We start from the raw sequence: 15,613 nt of genomic DNA, 5'->3' as shown, positions 1-15,613 counted from the left end.
ATGCAGGGCTAATGTAACCATAATCAAAGAATAAAACAAAGCTCCAAAGTGCATGAAACATGAACTGTGGTCTCTAGGTTCACTCCAACTTCCTATATACACTTTTCAGCATCCTAATAGCCTGTGGGTCACCAGTGACCTGTTTAGGATAAAGATTAGATAGTTAGGTTCACATCTATAGAATTTTCACCTGTATGGCATACGCAAATGGAAATCTTCTAACACAAGAACTGGGTCCAAGATAAATGTGGAAAGGTTCATCTGAAAGGTAAAAATATTTTTGAAACTATGCTTGTTTAACATGTAGCAAAACAAGCAACCTAACTCCTGTTCTACGTTGTTCACTGAGTTTAAGAGGTGCCAAAAATGACACCACTTTGCTGTCTGAATATGAAATGAAGGGAGACTTGCCAAACTTGAATTTCTCATGACTCTTTTTGCCACCTTGAGACATGTGGTCACTGTGTGTTTGATATCAGCTCAAAGCCCTGTCTCTTTTAGCACCTCTGCTCCGCTGCTAAACTACATTCCTCCCACCTCCAAAGCCCAAATATGTTCACTCACACTAACCTGTTACCATTAGGCCATTCATCAACGTTCAACTGTCCAAACACGAGAGGTGTTAGGGGAGACAGTGCGGGCAGACAGGTTTGGAGGGTTTCCAGAGCTCCTGGCTGTGAGTATGTGTCAGCTAAACTTGGTCAGACTTATTCTGTCTTCATAAAACATTTTCTAAAGTTTGTCTGTGTTTATGTTTTCATTTCGCAAATATAATTTTTGCTCTTTTTGGCTCTTTCGGGTCCGTTTTAAAAGTACCAAAACATGCTTTGTGTTTTGACATAGAAGGCTATGGTCGATTAGACAGTGTTCCTCAGGAACTTTGCCAGTGAAGTGATCTGGAAGATCCAGCAGCCATAAGAGGTGGTCTAATGATCTAAATATTAAGGAAATGTGCTTCAGTTCTTCCTTTATTTTCTCTGTTAGCATAAAACACACCACACCATCATTTATGAAAGGACATAAGATGTTGCTGTCCCGTCATTCACAGCAATGCACCATCCTACCATCAATTAAAATAGATACCCAATGTAACTAATAAGTGATATATATTGTGAATGTTAATTAAAGTGAATTTTCCATTTCATGCCACAACCTGCTGATATGACCAGTATAGAGCCAGAACCTCCTGAAGAGATTATAGATCTTGTATGGCCTGATAATGCCTCTGGATGCCGCAGGAAGAAGTGGAAACTGTGGCTGGAGTACCCTGCTTAGCCTGCTGTCATCATGACCTGACTTAGGTTAAGTGGAAGATAATGGATGAGTGGAGAGATGGATAGGATCGAAACAGGTTACACTGGTTATATGACATGTAGGCTGCCTTATCTTATTTGTGAAGGTTGTTGTCTGTACATAGCCTAAAAGGAAAACCAAAATTCTCATCTTCTTAGGCTATTGCAACATCTTCTGTATAAATTTTTTTTAATGTTCTGGGCTCAGACCTGTCAGTGTGGATGGCCTTGAATTTACTCATCCAGTGAAAAATATGCACACATTTAGCATACTGGGTTCAATCTGATTTCATGAATATCTTAACATGGGTCTTTGATCTTTGACTGCTTGATAATGTGATGATGGATGTTGCTGAGATAGGTTATGGCGATTGTTTGTTTCAGCTTGCTGGTTGGATTTCGTATTTCTATGAATTAAATTCAATTTTGGTCAATTTGGTCTGATGACTATACACACAGATCTCCTGCCACAACATTACAATCTATATAGTGGGTAATGTAGGTTCCAGGTATGAAAGAACTGTCAGATAACCCCACTGAAAACTGACCCAACCCAGGACTTAAGCTTATTGTGATGGAACTTCATTTCCCTGTTCATCAAGCTTCTCTTGCCTTATTGGCACCCAAAAGGATCCATCCAGCAATGTGGATGTTTTACTGCAGAGAGTATGTTACTGGGCAGTGACCCAGTGGAGATCTGTGGGTTTATCCACAGTGGCAGGTTTCACACACAACTCATGGGCCAAACCCACAAATAACACCAGGCGTCTTGTTTACCATCATTCACTGGCCTGTTTCAGATTACTGGCTGACTCTTTGAAGTAGGCTGATGAACAGACAAGGTTTTCCCCTGCTTCCCTGATAGAAAAAGACTGGGTCATCAACAGTTCTGCCACCCACCACATATCTTAAATGACCTCTGGTTAAGATGTGCGCTTACTTAGGCATCTGATCAAAGAATCCTGGGGAAGCTGTAACAAAAGGTCCAGTGTGAGGCATTTCCTGATTTCACAGCAGAATCCTCACTGTACTACAAACCTCAGTATGTTGCCTTTGGAAAACTGGCCTTACCACTTGATCAAAGGCAACAACTTGAAAGTTGTAGCACACTATCAAACACTGAATACTGAGCTTCAGGTACAGTTTATGTTCTAAGGAAAATAAACTTGCATATATCTGTTACAGTTAGAAAATGCCCCAGTGATCATAAACCTAGAGAGGTAAAAGTTTCCACTGAAACCTTTATATGAATGGTTTTCAGTTTAAAACAATACGGAGTACATATGTTAGTGTTACAAAACATCAAGTTTTGAGCCCATCTGGACCTGTGCAATACTGACATAGATATTGGTTAAGTGCATCGATCTTATTATTTCTGTGGTGCATCACCTAAAAAGATTGTTCAACAGTGCGGTGGAGCAGCTGGAGGACACTACTATATGAAACAGTGAGTGCAGATTAACTCTTTTCATTTAAGTTCAGCCCGAAACCATCATGCAGTTCTGTGAAGCGCCAGCTGGACTTTGCCATATTGCCAGCTGCAATTCAAAGGTCACCACTGCACTGGCTGTTTTCTTGACCTCCTTTTGAAAAACCATTAGAATTGCACAAAACACTTCGGAGATGTAAATATGAGACGAAATGCTAGCAAAATTCCTTTAGCTCGCTAAAAATACTAGGTTTTGTCAAATGGTACATTAGGGTTGCCAACTTTTTGCAGCAATGCACAACCAGCTGGGCATTGGGTAAATATAGTAAAAATGCAGTAAAATGTTATTTAGTTTAATCAATACCTCATCAAAACATTAAAGAAAAAAAAACTGATAACCGAAATCACATGGCTTTGAGAAATAAGCAAAAAATATTCAAACAAAATATTGTAAATACAGGCTTCAGTTACCCACTTTCTTATGCTACACAGACCAAATGCCACGCTTTTTTATAAATCACATATTACTCCTCACATTTGGTGTATGTGATGGGCCGTCAGCGATGGTTGTGACTGCACTCCACAAGCACTCCTCTGATACAGCTGTGGTCAAATCTAATTTGGTATTTGTAAGAGTGTCATCTGTTGGGGGCATCGTAGGTAATGGTCAGTATTCGAGACATTTAAGGTAGAATATGGGGCGAACCAATTTCATTATACGGGAGGTCCCGGCTAAAGCTGGACAGTTGGCAATCCTGTTCTACATCAAGTCAGCTGCAAGTTAATGCTAATGTGTTAGTAGGCTACAGTAACTACCGAGGCCTTTTGCAAACATCATGTTACTCTCAGCGGTCTGAATTAGCCACAGTCTTTGATAGCACCAGTTGTACATTGTCAAATAGTTTGTTATTAACTTGTAGAAACATAGTGGCCTAAAACTAACTTATATATTTGACTTAAAAGTGGAAAAAATGGCCCCAGCAAGCATTTCATCACTGAATACTGATAGCCTTTTCTTGCTGCCTTGTCTTGGATGTCTTGGATGTTCTGACATCAAAGATGTAACGTCTCTGTCAGCTGGACATCTTAAAATCCCCTTACCCTGGACTAACTGGACTTCTTGCAAAGCAAAATTTTCATTTTCAAGAACTTTGGTTTAAGTAATGTTTCTGTTATTGTTATTTGTATTAGGACTATATACTGTAGAATTTCACACACAACTGTGTTATGTGACTTCATACTCAATCTCCTCATGCTGACATGCTGTCCAGCCCCTCCTGTGTTGTACACATGGGTGGCATAACTGTATCCTGAACCTGCCGCCCTCACTCACACAAAGTTTTCCCTGCAGTGTCATGGACCATTGAGCAATAAAAAGTCTGTAACCAAATCTAGAGTCTAATCCAGCCGGGAAAATCACTGGCTGCTTCTCCACAGAGCCGAATCCTCCCACACTGTCCCCATGCAGCACTGTATAGAGAGACCACATCAGTGGAGCAAATGAAACCACAAGGCATGGCAATGATGTGGGAAGACAGAAGGTTTGTTTGTTACACAGATTTCACTGGTGGTGCTGCTATGGTGTTTGTTACAGTGTTTATAGGGGGTGGGGAGCGGAGGTTAGGGTCCTCGAGTCGGCCAACAATATTGAGTATACCTCTATGCAAACCTAAATGCAGGATCTGAGACAGACTCTGTTATACAAAATGGACTTTATATTTTATACAATTTGACCTGAAATGGGTGAGTGAGCCCATAAATCCATCAGAGAAGAGTTTACTAAGGTCAGACCAGGGGGCTGTTTTCCCATAGACTTTTATAGGGTTGGAAGTCTTTTGCAACCACAGTTATCGCCCTCCTGGTAGACATCAAAAAGAATGCAGGTTTAAGGCACTTCCATGCTGCCTTCACTTTTCAGACCCAGAAGCTATGTCCATCGTTTATACTGTGGTTTAAACCTTCTGTTGGCGAGGGGAGACAGTTGGAAGAAAATGAGCTCAAAGAGACGAGAGCTAAAACAGTTTATTTCAGACACCGAGGCCCACTATAAGACACAGCAACACACACAGCAATGATAAAAGTGTTGACTTTTTTCTTCATAGAAACACTTCAGTGTTTTAGTGTTTTGAGCACTATGTTCTGGAATATTCCCTTTTCAAAGACTAGAAGCCATGTCAGTGTTTGCTTTATCAAAAGGCATTTATGATGCCATCTAGAGAGCTCCTCTCCCAACACCTTTTCACCTTCAGGGTTCACTGTCAGGACCGTGCATTCACTGGCACCTACAAAGACATTATGCAGTCCTTCATGCTCCCTGACCTGTTGAAGAAACTTCCACTGATAACCTTTATGGCATGTCTGAGGTACTTGCCTTTCTGGTTTTTAAAACTAGATTGATCAAGTAGCTCACTGTCTGTGGCGCTAATATAGGGTGCCACTGTAGGGATGCGTTTCCAATTTCTCCGGAGCTAAAAAACAAAACAAAAACCTAACAGAAACAGTGCATGAAGCAGCAGAAAACATGAGGAAAGCACAAATGAATAGATGCAGGCTTTTTGGGCTTATCACTCAAAATGGTAAATGGACTGGTTCTTTTAACACTTTTCTACTCTATCTGAGCACTCAAAGCGCTTTACACAACTTACCTCATTCACCCATTCACACACATTCACACAAGCACTTTTTTTCTATGCTTTCTCCATAAGTGCTTCAGTTTAACAGTCACACACATTCATACTCCAGTGGATGCATTGGAGAGGAACTTGGGGTTAGTATCTCGTAGGGATATTTGGCATGCAGACTGGAGCAGACGAGGATCGAACAACCAACCTTCTAATTAGTAGGTGGATTTTACACTACAATGTAAAAAACAAAAAGGCTGAATGGACAAATCATAGAGCTGACAAATAAAACCAATATGGAAGTACCAAAGAAAAAAAAAAAAAAAAGAGAGCCTCAAAAGCCTCTTTGATTGACAGGTGTCCAGATACAGGCAATTGTAGCTGGTAGCGATCTGCTAAGCCTCATGTCCACTAATCAGGGTCACTGAACTGGACCTCTCCACTGGGTTTGTGTTATTGGTGCCTTTTGGAGCATTTTAATGGAATACCTGAAAATAATATGGCCTGCTGCGCAGTACAGTTTGTCTAAGAAGTTTGTGCTACAGTTTTGGCAAGTCCAGTTGTTGGTTTTTAATAATAATAATAATTATTATTATTATTTATTTAGCTGTTTGCACTATTTGAGCGGTATAATCAATTCAATTATGAGGTTTTTCTGTATGAGGACATAATCAAACATCATCTGGTCCTTATCGGGTCCTCAGATAAACATATTACACTTTGTTATTATGTATATGACAGAAAAATGAGCAAAATGCAAAAGCAATGAGTGAAAAACTAACTACATGTATACTGCTTTCATATGAATTAAGTTAAGTATCAACCAGGAGCTGATAATCAAATGCACTTAATTAATTCATCTGTAGCAAGCGTGACCAGCTTTATAAAATCAGACGTTTTGACAGTTTTCTGGTGCCTTGAAGTGGAAAACATTTAACACAGCTGCCAATCTTCCATGGAATGGATCACCCAGCAAATTCATCCCAAAGTCAGTCTGTGCAATGCTTCAAAAACTCAAGAGCTACATCTTCAACTCTACGGGCCTCTATTAGCATGCTGAATTTTAAAAAGTTCATGACAGTACAATGGAAAAAAGACTGAACAAGCATGGGTTGTTTGGAGGGGCTGCCAGGAGAAAGCCTTAAAAAGAACATGGCAACACAGTTTAGGTTTAAGAAGTTTTTAATCTGAATAAACCACAAGACTTCTGGAACAATGTCCTTCGGACATTCAAGCCTAAGTGGAAATGCTGGGCCACAATTGTTTTCACATTTGGCAAAAGACAAACAAGGTGGTGGCAGTAGTTTAAAGTGAACTCTAATGCAGGATCTGAGACAGACTGTTTCATACTGAAACTGGTTTATTTACAAAAAGTGATTTAGAAGAATGAACGTCACAAGTTTATGATTCAAGAAAATGTGCCAGCCAGGGGAGTCTGAGACTCTGGAAGAATGAAAAGGTGAGTCAGTCCAGGTAGTTTACATACTGTGGAGCTATGGTACGTATTGATCCAGAATATAGCTTATCTAAACTTGTTTTAAAAAGTCAGTTGTACCTGAGAGCGCCACTGGCTTGCTCCTTGAAGCCACTGGAAAACACTGAAGGGTGGACAGGCAGATGATGACTGGAGTAAGTTATCCAGGAGTTATTTTCCAGCAGAAGGGACCAATTTGGCTGAAACAGGAGAACGAATCTGGTTGCAAGGATGCCCTTCAGCCACACAGGAGAAGGAGACAGAAGAATGCAAACTTAAGCACTCGAAAAACACACTAAAGCTGCACCAAAGCTGGCAAAGACCAATAATACAATCAAACCTCCTCAGTATGGTAATTCTGATTATAATACTGTGGAGTTTGACAATTTGGTGAGAAATGAAAGCTCAAGTTGGTTCATATATACTGCTCCTGGTGAGGTTGATGGGAAGCAGGTACAGTGGCTGAAAGGCAGGAAAACAAAGTCTCCACCACAGACCAAAGGAACAACCCAGTGCTGGACTGTGACAGAACAGCCTATCAGCACAAACACGTCATAGCAACTTTCAAGCACAGTGGTGGAAGTGGGATAATCTGGGTTTATTTTGCACCTCAGCACCTTGCAGTCACCATGAACTCCTTTGTATACCAAAGTATTCTAGAGTTACATGTGAGGCTGTCTGTCCAACAGCTGAAGCTTGGTAAAAATTGAGTCATGTCACATGACGATGACCCCCAAGGACATCAGCTAATCTCCAACAAACTGCTGAAAAAGAAAGAAAAAAAAAGTGTTGCTATGGTCCAATCAAAATCCAGACCTAAAACCAAATGAAATGCAGTGCTGGGACTTTAAGAGAGCTGTGCATAAGCAAATGCCTGAAAACCTCAATGAACTGAAACAGGTGGTTCTGAAAACTATTGAATCATGGGTGTACTTAATAGACAGCACGTTGTAATATCTCATTATATCATGTGTTGTTGTTCATCTGGGTGTGTGTGTGTGTGTGTGTGTGTGTGTGTGTGTGTGTGTGTGTGTGCTGTACCCATATAATTAGCTGACATCTAATAGCTCTCCACCTTCTGGTCCAAATTTGACCAAATGTTGAGGCAACACTGAAGCTTCAAAATGGAAGCCCAGAAACCAGTTTTATACAGTCTATGGACAAATCACACCCTCAAGTACAAAACCTGTCAAACTCAAACAGAGAATAAAACAAATGAAACAAAAGAGTTCTCTTGTAAGTCAAGGTTTAGAATTTTTTTTTGTGTGTATGTATGTTACTTCTCATAAATGATCATTTACAGAAGATGCGATCTCACAGATCCAGTATGGGGTTCTTAACCTGTTAATCCCCCTTTTTAACCTCTGAAATTCTTCAAGTTAACCCCAATACGGGGAAAATGCTATGATTTAAATATAATTTTATAGAAATGATAACGTGATTAGGGTAACTGTAAATCACAAATAAATACACTCAATTTAGTGTCTCAAATACTTTTTTGCTCCTGTGTCAGAGCTGTATTTGTGTTAAAATAAGAAAATAGGTTTTAAAAAATAATTGTAATTTTTATTGAAACTTTTAGTAATTTCATATTTATGGTAATGTTGGATATTGGTGCTGTATTATAAATGGCAACTTTAAAAAAATAATAATAAGAAGAAGAATTTTAAAGCGAGCCAAGCCGGGGTTATTTGTATGTCTCAGTGTTGTACGTGTGTAATGGGCTGTTTTGTTTTGTGATTAATAAAGTTGAATTTCACTCAACTTAGGACAGCACTTTCCTCCACATAAAATAAACCCCACCCACTGCCGAGTGTCGCAAGAAGTTCAAACGTGTCAATAAGCAAATCGGCTTCGACACAAGCTGGGAGGCATTAGAGAGCAGTGGACCTTTGGCTGAAAAACAAGTATAACAGCTATTTCCTCTAACACGTTTTGCTGATTTTTTTTTTTTAATGTGCCACTTTTTTATTTTGTGTAAAAGTGTAAAATCCTGCTAATAAAGTTTCTCTTTGGAAACCATGCGCACTTACTCTGAGCTGTGCGTCTCAGCAGAGGTGCCTCAAACTTTTCCAGGAGGAGATGCGGCTCCCCGCGCGACTGTCCTGTCCGGATTCACTCTGTTCCCAGTTGCATCCACGGGAGGACCGTCAAACCGAAGCCTGGATACCATCGTAGATCCGATCCTTCGCACATCTCCGCCGGAGCGCTCTGCGGTATTTTCTCGGTCTCATGAACTTGTGGAAATCGAGGAAACAGCAGAAGATGAGCCCAAACTTTATTTGGAAGCCAGTGAGCTTTGGAGACAGTTCCACAAATGCGGAACAGAAATGGTCATTACAAAATCTGGGAGGTAATTTTATAACATTTACGCATTAATGGAAAGGTGTTGATGAATGTGTGCTTCCTGTCACTGTTTCTTCTTCTTCTCGCAGACGTATGTTTCCGCCGCTCAGGGCCAGGTGCACGGGGATGGACAGAAAAGCCAAATATATTCTCCTCATGGACATCGTGGCAGCTGATGACTGTAGATATAAATTCCATAACTCGCGATGGATGGTGGCGGGCAAGGCGGACCCCGAGATGCCCAAACGCATGTACATCCACCCGGACAGTCCGGCTACTGGAGAGCAGTGGATGTCGAAAGTGGTCAACTTCCACAAGCTGAAACTAACCAACAACATATCAGACAAGCATGGATTTGTAAGTTTTCACCTAAGACTTTGTTTTAAAGGCAGCTTTGAACAACCACCATGCTGTCAAAGAGCGCATCAAGACGTGCTGTTTATGGCCTTTTAGTGAGCAATAACACAGTAATACAGTAAATTCACTCAATGCGTAAAGTAGCTTGGGGATGCTGGGAAATAGTTTTCACTTAAAAGTGTTAATAACACTTTCATTTTATTTTTGCTATATGCTTCCAATTTTGAGTTTTTCTAATTCTTTTAATTTGCAGACAATTCTCAACTCGATGCACAAGTACCAGCCCAGGTTTCATATAGTAAAGGCACATGACATCCTAACGCTGCCTTACTGCACTTTTAGGACATATGTGTTCTCTGAGACTGAATTCATCGCAGTTACAGCTTACCAGAATGACAAGGTAAGGAATTGAACAAAGTGGAAAGGAAGGCGAAGACTTTGAGTCTGCAATCATAAAGAAATGTTTCTTTTGTATCAAATATTAGATCACACAGCTGAAAATAGACAACAATCCTTTCGCCAAGGGATTCCGAGATACTGGCAATGGAAGGAGAGAGAAGAGGCAAGTTATTTCTTATAAGTTACTCAGTCATTTAGTTACGAAAAAAGAAAATACTATATACATGTTTGTTTCTATATGAAACAAAACCCTGCGGTACCTTTTTTGTGGTTGTGGTTGTGTAGAAGTACAAAAAGGAGTAAATGAAAATTATCTCCAAAAAATGCACAAGTGTGTCACTATTACATATGTATTGGTGATAACAATGATATTAAAAAATGAAACATTATCGTGCCAATATAACTTTGTTTTTTCTCAAACAAAGTTAAAGCAGCAATCATAGTTATCAATTAATTTTACTTTTAGCATTATGGACACTTTTTTTTCATTCTTTCCTAGAGACATCTAGGAAAATACAAATGTCTTCTTTTTTAAATCAGGACCATAGCCGTAATCTACAAAGACACCAAAACAAAATTTCCTCAAGTGTATTTTTTTGTGTGTTATTTATCCTAATTTGTTTGTACAGTTTTAATTTCTCAACTGGAAATTACATTTCAGAGTGTTCTCTACTAAAAAAAAATAAATCCAGGTAGCTGTGACACTTCTTTTTACTACTAGAGGAGTCAAATGTGAATTTAAAACCTTATGAAGTAATCACAGTGTATAATTATAAACTCACTGCTAACATTCCCACATTTCTTGAAAAAACACAGACACTTTGGCCTCAGTGTGGTAACTGCAGCCATCAGTATTTGTAAAAAAAAAAAAAAATTAATGTTACTTTAGAAGAACTTTTTTTCCCAGTAAGCCACTAATCTTGTTTACAGAATATTACTATAAATTTCAGATTCCCATTAAAAAAGGTCAAATTTGTCTCTTGCACTCTAGGACGCCAAACTTCACACATAAAATCTGTTTCTGAGCTTCTGAGTTAAAAACAGAACAAAACTGTGGAACCAGTTCAGTTTTTTTTATGACCGAACACCAAAGTAATGTCAGTTTGAACAAAACTCCCACAAGTCAGTATTACTCAGCAGTGATACAGGTGACCTTTTTTCTTCTTATTGTGTTTTTCTTGGTTATATCAGGAAACTACAACATTCATCCCACAGGTCTAAAGAGACACAGCTGACTGATGTGAAACACGAACCTGTAAAAGACTCTCCACAGCAATCACACGATTCCAGGTCTTCAGGTGAGCGAATTCACCACTTCACCCGCACAGTATTCATAATGTCAGTGTAACCTCTACACTATAAAACACACAAAAAATTACAGAACTAAGAAAAAGGGTGTAAAAACGTGATAGATGATCCTGATTTCCGTTGACTTTTCACAGTTTTCGTAGTATTTTAATTTTGTTAATACAATATGGAAAAAAGTACTGGGCTACCTACACATTACACCTAAAGGAGCTGCTCAGCCCTGCTATGAAGCTCTTGGTGAACAGTTTTTGTGCTGATGTTAATACCGGAAGAGGTCTGGAAGTCTGCAGTTACTGAGTCAGCAGAGTGTTGGTTCACAAACTGACTTGTTGCAACAGTGCTTTTCTGTTACAGTACCATGCTGGATTTCATTGAGCTCTTTAGAATGACCCATTCTTTCACAAAGGAGTCTGCATAATTTTATACAACTGTGGAAATGGGCCTGAACACAGCTGAATTCAAACATTAAGAGGTGTAGCCCAGTACTTTTGCTGAATTTACATGCTGAATTAAAAAAAGAGACAGGTCCTCAGTAATTTTGCTCTGCTTGTTTGTCCTGACAATGCCCAGAACTTCACTCTGCAGGATCCTATCTGTGCTAACAAAGTGATTAAGCCCCACAACTTACTGCAACTTTGATTGTTTCTAATATAAAAGTAAATAAAATGTAATCAGAATAGAAACTGTGCAGTGTAAAATTTGATAAGTTGGTGGTAGTAGTTAAAAAATTATACCCTCAAAACTTGTAAGTAACCTTAACTTAAGAGAGTGGGTTTATACTGACTTGTTTATTTTGAGTGTGTAGTATTTACAAACTCAGTATATATACACTTAATAGAAGATTAAAAAAAATAAGTACATTTTAAGTTAAACATATTTTAACTTAAATTATTTTTGCTAAACTAACTTTGTATATGAGTGACCTATATTTTTTTTTTAACCTGTATTTAATATTTATAGGCTGCGTTAAGACAGTGATCTGACATTGCCCCATATGATGGAGTTTTACTGACATTTGAACAAGCGTGAATATGAACGCTGATCGGGAGTCATTGACTGCTACAGGAATGGCAGCCTTTTAGCACAGTGTTCTTGGTGACACAAAAAATAAACCATAAACCACATTAGAAAAAGTCTTAATCTAATGCAGCATAACTGAAAGGTTGATCACAGCAGTACTATATTAAGGGTTTGAAGTTAGTCAGTAATAATCACCTGTTTGGCTTTGATTGCAAATGCAGAAATGTTTTGTCCAAATAATCAAATTATACAGAATTATACTGTGATGTATGCATACAAAAAGTACATATAACACAGTATACACAAGTAAACTTCAGAAACTAGTACTGATTATGTCAAAGTGACTAATTTGATTTAACATGTTGTTTGTGTTCAGTGTATTGTGAAATTAGATTTCTGAATTGGGCTTACTTGGTCCACAAAATAGTTAGAAATTGATCAAAATTTCTAAACCACACACAAACACACACCCACACACACACCCTCTCAAGTCATTGAGCATAAGCAAATCTGTGGACCTGAATCAAAAGCTAACTTTTGCCTTAACTTCTTTTTTGGTGGTGGTGGGGGGGGGTTGTTTATTTTGGTTTTGCAAGATCCCCATGAGAGTGACAGTGATAAGGACACAAATTCTGAGGAGCTTCCTGGAGAAGAGATGTGTGAAACACACCAGGAAAAAGAACCACAGCCAAAGGTTTCCATCACAGAAGCAACCATGCAGACTACAGCCAGGATCCACAAAGATGTGGACCTCGGACAAAACCATGTCAGCAGCCTAACAACTGACCAAGCAAATCGCTGCCAGAAACAAGATGCAAAGACGGAACAACTGTCTGATGTCTCCACCGGTTTTGCATACAGCTGTGCTTATTCTCCAGAATTAAACAGATATCTGTGGGATCCCAGTGTCTCAAATGGCTTTTTCCACTCATCTCGGCTGAACACCTGGCACAGCTGTGCCAACATGGACAGAGTAGTACCATGTGGATTGAGTCCAGCGCTGACTCCTCTTCCTATTAATCAACAACATGCAATGGCACAGGTACACAGCAACACAAGACATAATTTGGAAGATATATCAAATGACTTCTGCATAACCTCAGAAAACCATTAGGGCACCCATAGCCTTTAAGTGCCTGTCAAAGTGAGGCATTAAGGCTTACATGATGAGACTTAGAACATAGCAAGTATTATTAGTAATAAAACTTAAAGAATGGTGTGTTTTAATACTTATTATTGTTGTAAAAAGTCCAGATTTAGCCAATTTTAACTGTTAACTTATACTTTATTCACTTATCTTTTTTTACTTTCATTCAACTACATGAAGCACAAATAATGTTTTTTATAGAGAAATTTAGTGCATTTTCCATTGGTCATGTTTTTAAGGTTCTTACTACCCAGAATGCACAACAAGTCTTATATCTGTTAAAAAAATGCAACAGCATTTCCAAAGAATGTATTTCCAAAGACTGGAGAGAGGCGCTGTGACCCTCATGTGACTGCAATTTTTTGAAGCCAGTCTTTCTGACCGGTCATATATGTACAGACTGGCACATTCCACATTAAATACTAAAAGAAACACAAAGGACACAGCACTGGTTATGTTTTAACAACATCTATAGCTGGTTTGTCTGCACAGGAACCTTAAAGGTTGGAAAGGATAACTCACTGTCAACTAGTGTGTTACCTCACTGTGGTCTCATTATTTATCCTAATTTAAGTAAATATAGCCCATTATTTAATGTAGTGAAGAGCAGAAAAGTAGAATGTCAGATTTTATTTTCAAAGTTGTAAAATTTTTATAAAAATGTTGCTCATAGTTGTGCATATTAGACACCCCACCCCCTCCTTTGCCCTGCAACCCTGAAAAGGATAGGTAGAAGAGAATGGATGGATGGACGTTGTTCATAATTTTAAAGAAAAAAATAGTATTTTTCCTCAAATCAGGAGGATTATTTTAAAGAAATTACAGTATAATTACTTGCAAGTTCAATGAAGAATGTGTCTGCTTTCACATTCTTTAAGTACCCTCATGTTTTATTTTTAACTCATGCTATAGATAACTGAGAAAATTGTCTTCATCTGTATTTTTTTTACTTTAAGTTCATATTGTTTGAACTGCCTTCTTACCTGAAGTTTCCAGAGGCTGTGGATATGCCTTAGTTTAGTATTTTCAAACGGTCTCTGAAGGGATTTGCAGAGTTTTCTATTTAAAATAAATGTGGCTATATAGATACTCTATATAGCTGTAACATGTACTCCAGGCTAAATCAGTAGACAAGTACAAGTAGGAATTCTTTGATTTTTTTTTTTTTTAATTAACACTAAAATGAAAGCCATTCCTATTATTACTTGATCAATCATACTTTTAGGTTTTTGAAAATAACACACAATACAATAAATAATCAAGTAATGTATTTACACTGCTAGAGCATTACGTATGTTGTAGGTTTTTTTCAGTCTTTCAGGACTGAAAACCACACTTGACCTGGGCTTTTGCCGTCCACAATCCTCGGATAATCTTTTCTATCTATCTTATTCTTGTTATCAGGACCTGATGAGCCTTTCACACTTTGGAGGATTTCTGTTTTATCCTAACTCCAGCTTCTTAGCAACATCGGCCCACTACCTCAACCCACAAGGCCAGTCCGGATTGGATTTCAGAGGCTGTCCAAGCATCCGCAGTCGGGATTACTTCTCCTCTCCGGCAATATTTTCATTTGTTCCTGCAGCAAGTGGCAGTTTCAAATATCTCACCCCAGATTGGCTTACACAGCCTAAGATGGAGGAAAAGACTTTAACAGAGCAGGAAGTGACTGGAGCCAGGATAAGTAAAGAACAGTGGGAGTCTACTGACCTGTGAGGGGGTTCTACTGTTTGTTAGTGTCCCTGCATGTGGACTGTTGAGATTGTTTCCAAAACCTTCTATATTCCTTATTTGGTGCTGTTTTAAACTCATAAGGAAAGGTTGTGTATCTCACAAGTCATCAGCCGCTTTGATGAACAGGTAACAAAGACTTTTCATTACAACAAAATACACCCTACAATATACTAGGGTGTGTTTTTATTGAAACTCTGCTGTCTGATGCATTATGTGCTTAACTAATGCCTCCTTAATGCAGGTTCGTGTTGCTTTGTGAATGAGTTTTTGCCAAATAACGAAAGTAAAATACATCAACATAATGTTTGAAACAATGTGAGTTGTCTACATTTGTTAGTTTTCCCCTCCAAAGAACATAAATCTAAATACATTTGTTTTGCATTTGTAATCAGAATCTGATAACCACTCAGTGGAGATCTGTATTCTCTGTCTCACCTCTTGCTGACCCCAAATGTAAGTGTACACCACTGTCTAAAAGACTTGAGC

General features: G+C 38.7%; 1 protein-coding gene and 1 long non-coding RNA gene across 3 annotated transcripts; one reads left to right on the top strand and one right to left on the bottom strand.

Annotated features, from left to right (window-relative positions):
- Nucleotides 1-6,589: 6,589 nt before the first annotated feature.
- On the bottom strand, nucleotides 6,590-8,927 carry LOC109204546 (uncharacterized). The gene is made up of 3 exons (XR_002064039.2): nucleotides 8,850-8,927; nucleotides 6,898-7,052; nucleotides 6,590-6,785 (listed from the first exon to the last, which is right to left on the bottom strand). It is a non-coding gene; the product is annotated as an uncharacterized LOC109204546 (long non-coding RNA).
- Nucleotides 8,660-15,141, top strand: LOC100694461 (T-box transcription factor TBX2-B). Of its 2 annotated transcripts, none has more exons than XM_025911915.1 (7): nucleotides 8,660-9,169; nucleotides 9,252-9,519; nucleotides 9,773-9,919; nucleotides 10,005-10,081; nucleotides 11,134-11,216; nucleotides 12,843-13,288; nucleotides 14,798-15,141. In XM_025911915.1, exons 1-7 carry the CDS (start codon nucleotides 8,838-8,840, stop codon nucleotides 15,107-15,109), a joined length of 1,665 nt encoding a protein of 554 aa, XP_025767700.1. In that variant the 5' UTR covers nucleotides 8,660-8,837; the 3' UTR covers nucleotides 15,110-15,141. The 2 variants fall into 2 exon arrangements, with proteins under 2 accessions (XP_025767700.1, XP_005464339.1); XM_005464282.4 differs by having other exon boundaries at nucleotides 11,110-11,216.
- The last annotated feature ends 472 nt before the right edge of the window (nucleotides 15,142-15,613 follow it).

The sequence above is a fragment of the Oreochromis niloticus genome, linkage group LG12 (assembly GCF_001858045.2).
Source record: "Oreochromis niloticus isolate F11D_XX linkage group LG12, O_niloticus_UMD_NMBU, whole genome shotgun sequence".
NCBI lineage: Eukaryota > Metazoa > Chordata > Actinopteri > Cichliformes > Cichlidae > Oreochromis > Oreochromis niloticus.
The sequence above is the reverse complement of the archived record's forward strand: the minus strand, read 5'-3'. Positions and strand labels throughout refer to the sequence as shown.